This window comes from Malurus melanocephalus, unplaced genomic scaffold (assembly GCF_030028575.1).
Source record: "Malurus melanocephalus ecotype Western Australia unplaced genomic scaffold, MMel_1.1 scaffold_34, whole genome shotgun sequence".
Classification (NCBI taxonomy): Eukaryota; Metazoa; Chordata; class Aves; order Passeriformes; family Maluridae; genus Malurus; species Malurus melanocephalus.
The window spans coordinates 338,915-355,474 of record NW_026623266.1 but is presented as its reverse complement, the minus strand read 5'-3'; the positions used below and the strand labels follow the sequence as shown (position 1 = coordinate 355,474).

General features: G+C 38.9%; 1 protein-coding gene across 5 annotated transcripts in view; it reads left to right on the top strand.

Moving 5' to 3' along the window:
* The window catches only part of DLG2 (discs large MAGUK scaffold protein 2), a 307,910-nt gene that overhangs the window by 211,190 nt on the left and 80,160 nt on the right, over positions 1-16,560 (top strand). For all 5 annotated transcript variants that reach the window (XM_057364043.1, XM_057364044.1, XM_057364042.1 and 2 more), the window contains one exon: positions 11,360-11,474. In XM_057364043.1, coding sequence (XP_057220026.1) covers positions 11,360-11,474 — 115 coding nt within the window. The remainder of the gene's footprint in view (positions 1-11,359; positions 11,475-16,560) is intronic.

Genomic DNA, 16,560 nt, shown 5'->3' with positions numbered 1-16,560 from the left:
GACCAGCCAGCCCCTTGAAGAGGCTAAAGAACCTGCCCAAATCTTTTATCCCATTAATTTATATGTCAAGAGCTAGTATAATACAGTAATTTTCTYTAAGTTTTCATTTCTGACACTTCCAGACTTTTTCAAAAGGTTTACCTTTGCAAAACCTTCCCTGCATGCCTGTTTGGCTGTGTTCCTTTTTTTTCATTACTTTTTGTAATTTTATCATAGTGTTAGTCTTTAAATATTTCAGTTTGCCACATTGTTCTTATATTCATTGTAAATTAGAACAGACGGTCTTAAAAAGCACCAAAAATGTTTAAGATGAGACATTAGGGAAAAAATGCAGCTGCAGAAAGCAGAAAGAACCAAAAGAATAGACTGTTTGGAGTGGTTGAAAYGTCTCCATCTTTGAGGATCTTTAATGACAAATTAGCAAATATCTGTAAAAAGATCTMATCGTGACTCAAGGGTCCCCAAGGACTTTCTGCTCACTCACTGGCAATCTCTCTGTCTCCTGTTACTTCTGAGAAATCAGGCTCATGCTCCAACTGAAAGTTTCTGGYGTCCATGTAGGAGAGTCCTGTTTGTCCTTGGAAAATGCTAGGCAGTGCAATTTGATACAGCCCTTTAGCATTGCAGTCTAAGCTAAATCATCTCCAGTTGCTTCAGAAAGTGCAGTCARGTGTCCCAGCACAGACGGCATTTAGGAACTTGATCACAAATCCCAGGCCATAATACACTCACAGATGGTCTTGCCTGATTCTCTCATWTGATCTGAATACATCTCTTTCTTGGAAGAGTGTGTATAGGAAACTTAAATCTTTCATGCTTCTCAAAAGAAATTCTAAAGTATTAATTGGATTTGTTCATTCCATGCCCAAACTGAAAGATGTATGGATGTGACATCTATTAGTGCTAAATGCTGTTTAATCATAAATATCATAAGCATCATCTTGTATCATCTTGATCCACTGTGTTTCTCTACCTGGATCATCCTGACCAGTCACAAACAGTGAAGCAGAAAATCAGAGAGCTTTGGAGAAGGCAGCTTGAAATGTAGATAGATAGATAGATAGATAGATAGATAGATAGATAGATATCAATATATATAGATATAGATGCATTAAACTAGCTTTCTGTAAGGTAATGTAAAACACTGATAAACCAATAACACCCAGCACACAAGGATAACAAAGTCTTCACTTACTCCAGAGAGCAAACAACTGGTCCTTGGGAAAAGTTGTTGAGGTTGCCATTCTTATTCTGGGATGCTCATGAGAATGATGGAAGAATATAAGAAGCCTGGCTATCAGGTGGCACCTCCATTTTCTATTGATCTATAATACTTGCCTGTAACATGGCTCACCAGCACAGCCAAGATCTGCTTCCTGTAGGACTGACTCTGATATTTTCTTTGTTAACTGTGATTGGATTGTTTATTTAGCAAAATGGTAATTGGTGGGTGAAATTGTGTTTTCTCTCTAAATCTGTCATGAGATCAATATACAATGGAAAAGAGCAATTTACACAGAGGAACTGTGCTGGGGTAAAAGCCAATAAGTTGGCTTCAGCCATGTTGAGCCGGAACAATGAGTCTGCCCGTTTGAGAACTGGGTGCTGTGAGTGGCCATCCACAGCTGGGAAATGCCAAAATGGAACTTACTGTAGGAAAGTGCTTCAACAGTTTGTGCACAGTATTTTAGGTTGGTTTTTTTTTACTGTAAAAGCAAGACTTGGACTTGATTTAGGAGACCTTTTCCAGCTAAATCTTTTATGCCATAAGGGTGGGTTTTGGTAGTTCTGTGAATGATGAGGTCAACGATATCCACAGTAATTGCAAGGCATTTAGTGGTATTACAGTGCTTTTTCAGACATTAGTCCAATTTCACGTGATCTGATGCTCAAGTTAACCAACATTTCTGAGCATCCAGGCCGTAGCTACATCTTCCATTTCTAATTAGTGGATAAGTGCATGACATACTGCAGAGGACTCAAAAAATTCCCTATAATAAGCTAAGAGGGATGCAGGAAGYATGACTTATCCTGAGGTAATATATGTATTTGTCTCTTTTAAATTCATTCAAGCTTGTAATGTGCTGAACCATTCCCTGTTACCTATTTGATTAGAAACAGTAATCCCCCTTTAATCAGGAAGCTCTAGCAAAYTTATACAATTCTGCAGCTGCTCTCATTATTGCCTCTCAAAATCAATACACAAGTGGGAATGTTTTTATCCATGTTCTTCTTTTTTGTTCAGGTTATTTGGGATTGTTTCTTTTAAATGGTGAAAATGGTGATAGTTTTGTTTCTGAATTCTTCTTTTTAATTCAATAGACTATCCCAGATGACYTTAGGAGACAACTGAAGATATTCTTGACTGGAAGAGCAGCACAGCTGAGTGTAGGAAAGTGACAGTTATGGGGAGAGGTAGTTTTACCTGGCAGATTTGGAAATCAAGGAGTGAATCATTTATTAATGGCCTCTTCAATGTTAGGGAAGGGTATTAATCAKAATAGCAAAACAGTTCAGCTTAAGGAAGTGTATCCATGTTTATTTTCATAACACTTTTGCCAAGATTCTGTTTCTGTTACTGATGKTCCATCTGATCTCTGTATTTTTGTTAGTCAGTAAGACTGTCATTTTCTATGAATAATTACCTTAGCACTACTGGTATTCTTGCTRCTGTTTAATTTTCTGCTTTGGCTTATAATGATTTTAAATGATTTGTGGGTTGTGATTTTGAGATTTTTTTTACTGTAGGCTACAACTTTTATGCTGGTTTATGGAATTAATAAAATCACATTAGCTTCTACATCACTCAAGTTTCAGAAAGAAACCTTTTTTTTCCTCAAAGTCTCTTTTAAGAACCTCTTTTTTATCTCTTCCCACTCTGAGTGTATCAGAATTTCATGGAGTATAAGCACAAAACTGGCATGTGATGTCTTAGCTGTGAAAGTTTTTGTGTAAGTTTTCATAGAATTTCACTTGGGAATTTTCAGCCTTGATTTAGCAGTGTCTGGTTTTTTTTTTTCATTGGGCAGGTCAGACTGATCTACATTTCCAGTTTTATTTCAAAAAGATTCTGATATAATTCCTGAGGTGGGTCAGCTCTGTGTTGTTTCTTCTTAGGTCTTAGGCAAGCTAAGCTGGCATCTTTGTTAAGATATGGTGAATCAGTGTAATATGCTCAACTCCCAAGGAATGCAACTACACTTGGTAAAAAGCAGAGGCAAGAAAAAAAACAAAGAAGCAAAAATAATAAGTAACAAATGCTCCAGGGCAATGATCTGGGATGGGGGATCATGGAAATTGAGTAAATGTCTGAAAATATGGTCTTCCACTACTAGCCTGAAGCGACAAAATAGCTAAATGAATTAGCTGAGCTATTAATAGAAAGTAGGCTTTRTTCCTCTGCAATATCTCACATAAATATTTGGTGAAGAAAGAGGATTCCAAGGCAGAGAAGTGCCTTCTTCCATTTTTTTCTACCTTGACAGAGTGATTTTGTGCCTAAAACATCAGAGATATGTTGAAATGTGTCTGCACTGTACAAGACAGTGCAGTACAATTCCTACAGAGCTATCAAGGTTAATGAGACATAAGCTGCTCTGCTGGGTGAGGATGGTGTGCCAGGGCTGAAGTGATGTGTCCAGCTTTTCCAAGATTTCACGCTGTGCTTCCAAGGCAGACCATGTGTAGGGGTGTGGTTGTTTCAGATCTGAAACTCTGCTCTTTATTTGCCTTGCCCCATGTTGGACATGTGCACACACAACGTTATCCAAAATGTTAACTTGGTCTGGGCCTCAGGGAACTTGAGAAAGTGCCCCAAACGGTGCTGTTTAGTTCAGGGTGCATCAGTTAAAATAACAGGGAGATAATTTTTGAGAATGCAGTAAAATTCAGTGCAGGATAAAGCTCCTCAGAGTCTTGTAAGAGGTTATTTTCAAAAGCTATTGAGTTGCTTGCAGCTTTCTTCAGTGGTTGGAAGAAGTTGCAGAAATTTCCAGCCAAGAAGGTCCAAGCTGACCCTTCATGGACCGAGGACAGCCTTTAAGGGAGCAGGTAGAATAATATCTCAGTAGGATMCACAGTCCTTGTCACTCACTAATAGCTTGATTTATTTTAGTACATCTCTTTCATTAGGAGGAAGAAGTTCTAGAGACTAATTGGGCTTGGAATTATATTCCTTGTGACTAAAAGTAGAACATGTTATTAGACTCCTGAATGTATCATGGAAGGAAGATATCTTTTCAGGGGTATTTCTATTCACTACTAACACAAAATGAGGGCTGTATCTAATGTTGCAACACATGGAAAAAGCATTATATTCAGTAATAAAGCAAATGAAAATAAATTTAATGCTGATATTCAGGCAATGAATCCAGCTACAGAACAAATACATTGGGTGAAATTTTAATTAGAAGACAGGCTGAAGTGTAAATACCTGTATATTGATAAGAAACACAACCAACCAATATCAAAGAATAAAGACATGAATAGCYCTGCTGTGCTGAAGTTTTAAAGGACAAAGCAATCATTAAAATCAGTAAATATGCCTGTGTCATTAATTTTGAAAGGTGACTGAAGAAAGGTATGGAAAATATTTCAATAAAAACAGGTAGATATATTCAAAGTAATAAAAACTAATAAAATTTAAATGCATCTTCCCTTCCCCAGTATTGAAATCTGTGGTTTTCATTTCCTTTGAGTGAGCTCAAGGGAACTATATGACTGATAATAAATAGCAGCATCACTTGTTCTGTTACTCAGTGCATCATGAATGGAGCAAGGCTTTTTGAGCACCAGTGTCTCCAGTCAATTCTCCAAGTCCCCACTGCTGCATCAGAATTGTGTGCAGCTTCTTCCTGTTGAGTCATGAATTTATCTGATATTAAATCTGATTTTTTTTACTTATCAAAAGCATAGTATTTGCCATAAAATATAATACCCAAAGTCAGCCTTGTAGAAACTACGTCCATCCCTGGCAGTGGCCAGCATCAGACATGGCAGAGGCAGATAAAAGAACCAAAAAGGTACAGTGAACTGCTCCTAACCATTGTATGTTTGTTTCTTACAAAATGACCACAGATTACCACAAAGATTTTTCACCATCATTAACCTCCTGTGTAAATGCCTGCAATGTCAGACAGCTATAGAAGTGAACCCCTGATCATTTAAAAAAAAAGATACTCAAATATTAAAATAAAATTTCTAAACAGAAGACATAAAATACTGGTATTATCAGTTCATGTCTTTTTTGCACACTCTTTCTCTTTTCATGTGTGTTACATGAGTTTCAAAGGCTTCCAGGGCTGTGGGATGCTGGGCACTTGGCAGGCTTAGCCAAAGACACGACGTGAATCTTGCAGCCACATCTCTGCTGTAGCTGTCACAGTGTGATGAGATCTGTTCTGACTCACACAGCTTCACACTGTAAATCTGTGCAAAACAAGAACCACACCCAGGACTCAGAAGTCTTGGTGCTGATCTGCTCTGCTTCCTCTCACCTCCAAGCACAAAAACATTGGTGTCTGGACAACACTGTGAACAAAGGGCAGAAACGGAAGAACACTCACTCTAGGAAGAAATTTGTTCTGTTATTTTAAATCTTAAACTATTGAGCCAAGAGGCCAAATTAAGAGGAGGCAAAAGAAAAAGGTTTTTGCATAAATAGCATAAATAATAGTATAATAATAATAGTGCTGTGCACAGTGCTATTTCAGATGTCCAAGGCAATAAGTTCATGACTTGTCATAGGAGCATATGTTTTGTGCTCTCATAAACAGAACAGAAGAAAACCTCAGAAGGCTTAAGGCAGCCTGGATGTACTGAAATTAGGCCCAATTGATATTAGTGGAGAAGCTGATCTGGAAGCTATTCCTTTTTTATAGTTTCTAGAGCTATTCAACACACTTTTTTTGAGGTGATAAAGTTCACTAATTATTACCTTCCTGGTTTGTTTGTGTTTTGGGGGGGGTTTAAGCTATATTGTCTGTTAAAATTGGACAGTTCAAGTTTTACTTTCCAGCTCGAGTTTCTACCTTTTAGTAAATCTCTTATCATATAGAAGCAAATAGTGTTTATCCTCACTCACAAAGAGAATCAAATTCTGCTACCTGCTGGCAGAAAGAATTGCTATCTCTCTAAAGGGAMCAGCAGTAAAAGTGTTCAAGCTGATAAAGACATGGACTGGGCTGCTGAACTGTTATTTTCACTRTTGTATTATATGTCAGCATTTCAGTTTCTTAACTGTGCTTTAGTTGTAGGATCAGGGCCTTTTTGTTACCATGTTCTCTAAATTCAATCAATACTGCAATCTTTGTTATAAACATAAAAGTGAAAAATAACAGTGGTGTAGCTTTGTAAAATCCTGAAACTTTTTCTCATAGAAAAGCTGCAGAATATTTATTCATTTAACATAGCTATTCTTTATTTCTATGACCAAAAAGTAGTATCAAACTATCAGATATAATAATATGTCTGTCTTTGCTATCTTTGTATTTAGAAATTATTCTATTTTGAGGTTTACTTTCTTGCGTTCATTTTTGGTGTCTCAAAAGCRTCTCAGACTTCCAGGAGCTTTTTTGTATTTTTAAGTATTTCTTGTATTGTCAGCCTTTTAGGCCATTTCRGAAGTCATTTTGAAAATTTTAAACTAAAATTTCAATATACTGCTTCTATAAATAGAAGTCCTTTCTCCACATATATGAAAGGACATCACCGCAAAATTCATCCYAAACTGTCCTTAACGTCTTTGGATCCACCAAAGATCTCACAAACTCGTGATATTTGGAGATATTTGGTATTTTCCACACACCGTATTCCATGGTATGTGGAAAGACTGAAATGTTAAGTAATCAGACTCACAGAAGTTCACATCCCAAGTCTGACCATGGACCACCAGAGAGAGTYAACGAAGCTCAAAAGGGAGGGGTGTCTGTGTGTGGTAAAAAATTCCTTCTCACCACGTCAGTGCCCAAATGCACAGTGGGTACATGGGTTGGCAGAATTTTAGGTATCTAAATMACTCCAGCAGTAAAAACTTTGGTAWCTGCATCCCTTGAGATACCAAAGTAGATTAAGCAAAATTTTGTAGATCATAGTTTTTTTATCTTGGCCAGGTAAACATGAAGTGTAGTACTCTTTGGATTTGATGTTTTAGATGTTTTTTTAACAGGGTTGGCCATTTGCCTTGCTTTGATTTCTCAGCATGTGAGCTAAGGAGAAGCTTCAAAGGGTTTGAAGTTTACTCCCCGAGATATATCCAGTCCTTTCAACGTGCATTGGAATGGATTGAATTAATATTTGAAGGTTAGAGTACGTATGAGTCCTAAATATAGCGCTTGGCAATATGTGGGAATGAGGCAGAAGGAAAATCACCAGCTCCCTGTCCATTTATTCAGTCTAAGGAATGTTTGAAGCAGACAAACATTAATTATTCAAACTGGTGTCTTTCTTTGACAAATATTCTGTTTTGGTCTTGGTTGGCTTCGGGGCACTTCACGTTGTAGCAATTCAAGCTGACTCTTCTCTCTGTCCTCACTGACCAGAGAGCTGAGTAGAGCCAACATTGGCAAACAGACTCTTGGTAAAGTGTGTAAATTTGCCTGTGACAGCAGTGCCAGAGCCCTGAAAGTTGGTCTTGCTCTCCCTGTAGCTGGACAACTGCTCACAGCAGCAATCTCCTCTGCCACATCCAGTGCCACTAACTCCACCTCTCCAGGGACWGTGAGTGCTCTCTGTGTCTTTGGGACAGCCAAATTCAGGTGTACCTACACTGTCAGGAGCCCTGGGCCAGTTCCAAAGGGGTGTCTAAACAAGCTCTTCACCCCATTTTCTATGTTTCTTGCAGCAGCAATCCCAGAGCCACAGGCCAACACAAACCATGGTATCATCAGTTGTGACCCCAGRGACAATACAGGTTACATTTTGCTCTCCCATTTGCCCTTTTAGCCTTATGTGTAGCTTTATCAGTTTCTTACRCTACCAGAGTTGTTAAATCATTATTAATCAGGCAACTGGTAGGATCTTTGCAGATGGATTGTAATAAGGCAWTTTTTTGAAGGTTTGCTTATGAAATATTCCAGTAGAAACTTTTTTTTGTTCTCCCTTTTTTTCAAAGAGCATGAAATTAGTGAATCAGCTTTAATTGTATTTTTTCTCAGTATGTCACAACTTCTGTATCCTTTTAATTGTGTAGGAGCCTTGAAAGAGTGCTATTTAGATGCAGGGCTGAATTTGAAGGAAGCATGAAGTGTTTCTCTGAACTTTAGCACTGTTCTTATTCCCATCTAACAAGTGAGAAGCTATTAGGAAACAACTYCCCTGGAATGACCCATTGTACAAAGAAGTGTTAAGAAAAAAGGAATCTTTCCCAGTAGGCAGAGCTACCTCATCCCTGTTTCTTTTTCTGTTCACATTTCAAATGCATCTGTCACTGTAGTATCTAGGAATMAATAGGAGAGCTAGGAGGACTGAGATTAAAGAAGTTCATCTGAGTGGAGTTAAATACTCATTGATGGTTGTRCAATTTTTGGTCCAGGCATTTGCCAGGGGGAAGGGACATTTCAGTCTTTTTTACACAAAAATATGAAGAAGGGGTGGTAGGAAAATACAGTCCTATAAATCTGGGGGGGTTCAAATTATCCATATATTTAAATCCAAAGGAAAAAAAATCTCAAGAAACAAAGTCACAGAATGTCATTAGTAGTTCAGTAATTTTTGATACTAAGCAGAGAGGAGGACCTTGAGCTCCCATGACACACTTATTAGAAAATTTGTAATATGTCTTGTGGTTTCAAGAGACCTGCCAGAAAGAGAGAGATTCTTGAATTCAAAGTTTACAATCAGTTAAAACTGGTTAAATTTCAAGTGTGCTCAAAAGTCAGAACACAGGCGATAATAATGATCATCTGACCRAGCTGTAGTCATTTGAGTATCTGATGTTCAAGTTGCAAATAGCTGGATCCTGTGCTAGAGAGAGTCAGATTTTCAGTCCTCTCTTCTCACTCTCCAGATTGGTGTCTAAATCTGGGATTTACTCCCACACCTTACATGCAGAGTCAGCCTGGGATGGGGATGCTTATTAAAGGGAAAGTTGCTCTGCTGTAGATCATTCATACCTTTGGCATTGCCCAGATGTAAAACATTAAAAAGCTGAATTACACTGTGTGTTTACTGTCTTCTTCARTGTATCCACCATAAACGAAAGAGAGCTAGTAACAACCCTTACAATTTTAATATTCTCTCTATTTGTGTAGGACTGATACYGTATGAGGAAGAGAAATGCAAGATTTGGTCCTTAAGATCACCTTTCCTATTTGCCAAGAAGAAATGTTAGATTTGTTTCTATTAAATATAAGCTTTGCTCAGAAGATGATTATTTACTAAATAAATTCTAAAGCAGGRGATTAGAACAAATATGTCTCACATAGAGCAAACTTAAATCCTACACYGGGATAAACACTTCAAAACTAAACYCCACTTASAAAAACAATACGGGTTTRTAGGASCYTWRKTYCMMYKGGRAWTTKKKGTTTTWAAWYYYMGAARAAGTTTAAAGATGTTCTCTAGGTGAAGGAATGAGCAAGAAACAAGCTACAGAATAAATTTRAAATACAGTCTGCATGTAGGAGTTTCTCTTCTCCTGACATACAGCATTTCAGTTGCAGTCAGTGAAGTCATAGGTATGTGGGAAGACTGAAGAATCTCATGCCACAGCAGTGGTTCCCAAMTGATGAGCAAAGTAGCCACTGTCGCTTCACAGACTGAGGAGGTAATGCCAAGGAAGCTCAATGGAAAGGGAGGCAAAATGTGTCAAGAGAGAAGGAGGGGAAAAAAACCCAAACACAAAGCCTCAAATCAAACCATTCTGCTAAGCCATCCTGAAGGTGGCTGGTGTCTATGCAAAATGTGGGATCTTGTAAAGGTCAGGTGTTATKATCCAATGAAAATTTAGAGCGCAATGAATAAAATGAATTCGTTGTTGCAAAGCATCTAGACATTCTGGGAACTGAGCCAGGAGGAGCWGCAAATGATCAAACAAAAATAATGCTGAGAGTTCTTCTAGGAGAAAATGTGAATATTGCTGTCTTACAGCATCCTCATGGAGCTCAAACAGCGACAAACAAGATGCAGACCAATGGGTTATAAATGCACTGTAAAGATTTATTTGCTAAAGCTGGGAGATGGTGTGATCTGGTGGGAGGTACCYCCATTCTTTAAGGGAGTAAACCTTGTGTGCTGGTGTCACTTCTGCTTTAGCCTTGCTGTGGAGAAAGGGACCCTKCTTTTGAAGGTATTAGTGAAATAAAACATTGAGGTGCAGGGAACATCATCTTCTCTTTGCTGGCATCAGTCTGCAAAATCTTACTCTTCAAAGTGTCACTGACTCACTGAAATGTATTTTGCACACCCCCTCAACTTGGTCTTATAGCTCACATCAGTAGATTTCCCTGGTTTAGGTTGAATTATGGCTCTTTGTGCTGCTGGAGATTGTCAGTTTCAAGGAATTCGATCTTGTATCCAAAACCTCAACCTTTCTTCTTGCAAACCAAAACTCAGCCCATTGGGTCACATGATGAGTGAGGGGAAGATGCCAGCTGAAGGCACCTCTGCTGAGGCTGTGTCCTGTCAGGGAGGAGTGTCACCAAGTGATACAGCTCTAGCTGATCCCAAGTTGCTGGGCAGAAGGTCACAACATTTTACAGAGCTAACAGCAGAAGTCTGTAGGTGGATGAAGTTGTGGGCTCAGTTCTGTGCCACTGTTATGCAGCTCAGATTTGGAGTTTCTGGGATCGCCCACCCTAAGACTGAGATGTTGCTCCATCTATTTAAAAGAAATAGAGCCCAAGCCTCAGTGGGCAGAGTAAATAAGATGGTTGATTCATACWAGGATTTTCAGCTGCTTTGGGGATAATTGGACTTGAAAATACCTCTTTCATTTTGATGGGATTTTACAGTAATTGCTTGACTCATTAGTAACTTCAGTGCACCGTCCCACTGACCTTAACAAGGTATCACATCATTTGGAAGGAGGAATGATGCAGCAGAAAACCGCCTTCAACATCCTTTCCACAGACTGAAAAGTTTCTGTTAATACACTTTAAACCTCCTTTCCTTTCCTGAAGCTGCAGGTCTAGGTATCTGATTCCTCACCTAGCTGGTGTTGAAATGTTCAGGTACCACAGTAAAAAGGGCATATATTTACCAAAGATAACACAATTAATGCAAGGTTCTGWGAGACCTCGATTTTCAACACATGCCTTACACTCATTAATTTAATGTTAATTTGCATTTAGCAGCCCTAACGATTATATAGGTCAAGAAAACTAAAATATCTTTCTTCTCTGGGGTTTTCTTATCTCCTTAGAGTACGCTCGATTTGAGGCAAAAATCCATGACCTGCGTGAGCAGATGATGAATCACAGCATGAGTTCTGGRTCTGGCTCCCTGAGGACTAATCAGAAGAGGTCACTGTATGTCAGGTAAGCAGGAAGAGCCTTCTCCTGGGAATTTGTTGGCAGCTACCTTGTGCATGCCTGATGTGTGTTTTTGGTTTGGCAAGGTGAGAAAGAAGCTTGAGAAACTGTCTTGAAATGAGCTGAGAAATCCATCTTACAAGCACAGCATCATTAATGAGAAAATTGGATAAAAGCCCTATTTGACCATTTCAAGTAATTTGCAAAGAGCCTTATACTTTTATAGTGATTTGGGTTTGTGAGATGAAAACTTCTTAGCTCTGTCAGTATCTGAGATGGATATTGTGGAGTAATGACACAATGTGTTTCTGTGTGAGGTCTTACCAAGACATGGAATCAGTGTTCTCAGAAAGCGCATCTTTTTGCCAAAACCTTTTTCTTGCAAAACACGAACTCTTATATGCTATTCTAAATGCATGTCAGTCTCCTGCTATCCCCTTGCATGTGTTTACCCTCCTATCAGTCTGTGCTGCAAAGAATTTGCCATCTACCTAGCAAGATAAAATGTAAACAAGCTGTTGTCCATAGCTTAAGTGGGGTAGTGAATAGCAAAGGAATTACCTTTGTAATTTACAGTGAGCAGTGGTTGTATTTTCACTTTCTACAGGGTATTGCCAGTCTGGGTATCAGCCAATTGCCCCAGCAAAATTCTGGCTGTCACTCACACCTTTTGGGACTCATGGAGACTATGGGACTCTCTTAAATCTTTTAATAATCTTAATAATTTTGCTTCTCTCAGCTTTSATTTTCATTCTCCCCTTTGTCCCCTCCATCCTCCCCATGCTCAGCACATAATTTGAAATTCCTGACAATCATGAAGTAGAGGGAAGCAATTTGTCAGCCTCTAGGCAGTGATAATTATTCACAGGGGAGCTAATTCAGGTGATAACATTGCAGAGATCCAATTAAGGCTAAATTCTACATTTTGTCATTATGCTCTCAGCGTGAAGGAGTAAAGTAGCAGCGAAGGAAGGCAAAACTTAAATGTTAGCATGAAGTGTCTGATTCTAATGGGCAGCRACCACATGAAGCACTAATTGGTACTGCTGCCAGAAAGAGCAATGACTGAAGGGATTTGGATCACTCTTACCAGTGATGTTGCTGTTGGGCGAGGTCAGATTAGAAGTGCATCTCTAACCTTCTCTGACCTGAAGTAGTTTTCTTCCAAACCAAACAGACTTTGTTGCCAAGAGCTTTGGTCAGCTCCCTGAATTTGCATTTTATGAAAAGCTACAGTTGTGTGTGTAAGGATGGATAGATCCAAGCTTCCTCTCTCGAGGTAAGCAAGGAACCCAAAAATGCAGGGAGTAATGGTGCGAAAAGCAAATGGCAAGTGCAGGTTAATTGCGGGGTACACGTAAAGGGCTGACAGAGGGTCCTGAACACCTTAGTGCAGTTTGAACTGCAGCAGAGCTTGATCCTCCCTGTGTGAGCATCGACCTGCTGAGCTCTGCTGAGAACTGAGGCTTATTAACCTGYTCTCTGAGCCACGCTGAGATAGCTGTGCTGCATCTGGACTGGCCTGGTTCATCTGTACAGTAGTGCCCTGTGTGCACAGATGGGCCTGGTTTTCTGCTAGTTCATGAATTCTGGCTGTGGTCTGTCTCACTAAGCTGCTATGCCCTGGTGCTTCACTGCAGGAGGCTTTGATGTCTTAGCTGCTTATCTAAATAGCACTTCCCAAACCATAAATGCAAAACCTGTTCTTTTATTCCAGAGTCRTTCCAACAAATGCCCCAAGCCTCTGAAGCAGAAAACCACAAAAGCCTCAGTCACTTTTGTTGGCATTTGCTTTTTTCTCTCAAACCCACACAATTGGCTGTGTCCATATCTGAGCAGCCTGTTTGAGAGGCTCTGTATCACACATATTACCGTGACGTGTTTGTAGTGCAGGAACACCTGCAGCATGTGCCTGTCACTGTTAGTTCAACTCAYATGCTCTAATTGCAAAGGTAGTTTATGTCTGTATTAGGCACTAAGGAAAAATAAATGTGGGCTCAGAAACGTGCTTGTTTCCAGAGCTGAAAATTTTCTCTTTATGGATAAACTCTTTACAGGCAGGGCTCATGTAAAAAGCTAGAATCTAGCATTTGGTTTCTATTCTTACAACTCAGGACATTTCTGTTTCAATGGATTATTTTAGTCAGCATGTGTAAGAGAGCTAGARGCAAATGACCATATGTTGTTGTAAATCTCTAGCTGGAATGCCAAGTTTATGATTCAAGTTTACTGTTTTCCTTTCTTTGGGATRTAATGATTGTGCTGTCCTTCACTGAGTACAACAAGCACAGTTATTTTTTAGCCAGATAGCTGAATTGAAGCAAATCAAGCTATTCTAGGCAACACAACAAAATAAATTAAGATCCATATAGGTTGTAGAATTGAAAATAAGTGTCATTATCTGCTCATAAAAAGCCAACAAAAGAGGGTGAGAAGTAAAGCTACAGTTATACCAGTGGATGTGGGGTTTGTTGGATGCAGGGTTTTCTTCTTTACCTTACAGTTTGTGTTTTCCCCATCTAGCCCCTACTAAAATAKCATAGCATTAAGTGAGGCAAAATGTAATATGGGGTTAAAGGGTTGAATGTAGGACTAGAAGTAGGTGGCTCAAAGCAATCAGAAGTCCTGTTTACAACACAGGAAAGAGATGAAGAATTACTCATTCAGAAAAAKTGTGTAGCTCTTTGACATTATCTTTTATTTCTATGTACTCAAGTGTTTCAGAGTTGGGTTTTTTTTCTGTCTTTACCCCAGTCTATCTTTCTGACTCCTCCTGGCATATTTCCCATGAATTTCCTGAATTACTCTTTTCAGTACTACCTGTTACTTTTGTATCACACACCCTGTACCTCTGTTTGGTCTGTCATCAGAGTCCGCAACACTAAAGGCAAAGAATGAGACTCCAGGGAAGGGTGGGGCAGTAGGAAGTGTTTTTAATCCTTTTGGGGACCCACAACCTCTTTGTCACTAAATTTCTTGAGGAAAAGAAATACAGAAAAAAATGCAGAAAGTGAGAGAATTGATAGTARCATAGAAAATGTTATTATTCATGCTTTATTTGGTGGTGAAGGTGAATGAACTAAAATTGAATTCACTAACTCAAATGATAGGCTAAAGAAAATCTGCTGTTGTAATTTTTAAGTCATTGGAATTCAGTCATCRGCTCATGACCAAGGAGGAGAGTAAACAAACCCATCACCAGTTAAACATTGTGCTATCTACATGCAGAGCAGGATCTTAYGCAAATTCATGTCTTCCTTTTTGCCTTTTTTGTCTCATGGTTTTAAAATCTGTTCTTGTAAAATTATAGACTTGTTTGTTTTGAAATAAATACATGCTCTGCTTTGTCCTCCCAGGCCCACAGCAATAGTCAAATTTTTCAGGCTACGTATGGTTACTATTGCTACTCTCAGGAAATGCTGTGTTATTTAAGGCACAGGCAATGGAACACGACAGGCTTTTGAAGAGTTAAGCATCGGAGAAGCACAGTGCTTTAAAAAGTTTTGTGAAYTGAAGCAGCCACTTAAACTTTAATTCCCAATCTTTGGATGAAACTGAGAGCTTAAGTGGTTTTCCTGTTGTTTTACTAGATTATTCCTGAGCTTTAAGTACTTGTRCTAGATTTCTGTGGATAAGAGTAGATGCTTCAGTAATTGCTACTAGACACGGAAAGAAAAGGTTTTCAGGAATTGTCTGGCATCCAAAACTGCTGTCTTGGAGTCTGGTTTTGGTTTACAGATGAAAAGTAGTTAGATACACTTAGAATAAACAGTCACTGCACCGTTTAAGCTTCATTCAAACCGGACAGCTTCCGAAATAATTTAAATAATTTAAAATTCCAGTTGTCTAAAGCCACAACCAGGCACCATGGAGGTGTATCATTCTGCACAAATAACTTAAAACCTTTACATCCCCGTAGCCCTTTCACTGCCACTTCTCTGGTTAAAATTTGTTCAGTACTGTCAGTGGCCAAACATGATTTCAAGTGCTAAGCTTTTCATAGCTTTGATAGATACATGCCATATAAACACATAGTAATTTGTGTAAAAAATGTATATGTTGTGGTTCATTCTTTATTAAGCCATGAGGAARAATCTGGAGATTTGCCATCACAACTTAGCACCAGCAAAAAGGAAGCAAAAGCTGAGGTGCTTTGCATGGTTCGCTCTGATTCCCAGCACAATGGATTCTCCATRAGGTATTAGACACCTTTTTACAAAGTTACTGATTTAGAAATCAGCATGTTTCCATATCAYAGATTTATATAATCRTAGATKGTTTGGGTTAGAAGAGACCTTAAAGATCRTCTAGTTTCAAACCCCTGYCACAGGCAGGGACAACTTCCACCAGAGAGACTTTGATTTTCAACAGATCACAGAAATTCTCAGTTTTGAATTTTTCAGAGCTACAGTTGAAATTTGGTTGAGGCGGTTTGTGAAGACTGAATTTTCTGATATCSAGGGCTGGCTTTATGCAATGTCTTTAACAACCATGGTTCAGTCTCCCTGTCTTCTTTGAGGCAGTGAAACCCCACAGGCCAGGGAACATCAGGTCAAGGCTCCATGGGCAAAATTCTCCTGAGAAGCTGCACAGCCAGTTGCAGTGCAATCTGAAATCTGCTTGAGAAATGCAATTCTTGGAGACATCATGGCAGTGAAACCTGAACAGATGACAACATCAGACTGRGTGATGGAAAGCTCTGCTTTGTAGGTCTGGAAGGAGAAATGCAGTGAAGATACAATTGCACCAGAGGTTTTCAGAAGGAGGTACTGGGGAAAGCAGAGAGAAGTGTGAATTAGTCATAATTAAATACTCATTACAAGGAGAGAGAATATTTTTTTGAGAGATGTATGTGTGTGYKTATATATATAAAGAAAATCCAAACAGACACATTAGTGTTAATTATATGTTATATCTACATACACATTGCAAAAATATTCACTTAAGCTAGTTTCCTGCTATCTCTCTTGAGTCAGTGGAGTGCACTTGGCACTTTTAGAGTACAATTCATGTCATCCAGAAGTAGACATCTAAAATTGCTCAGGCGACTCATGCCCTAAAAATGTCTATTTCTCACAGCTGAGTGGAAGGA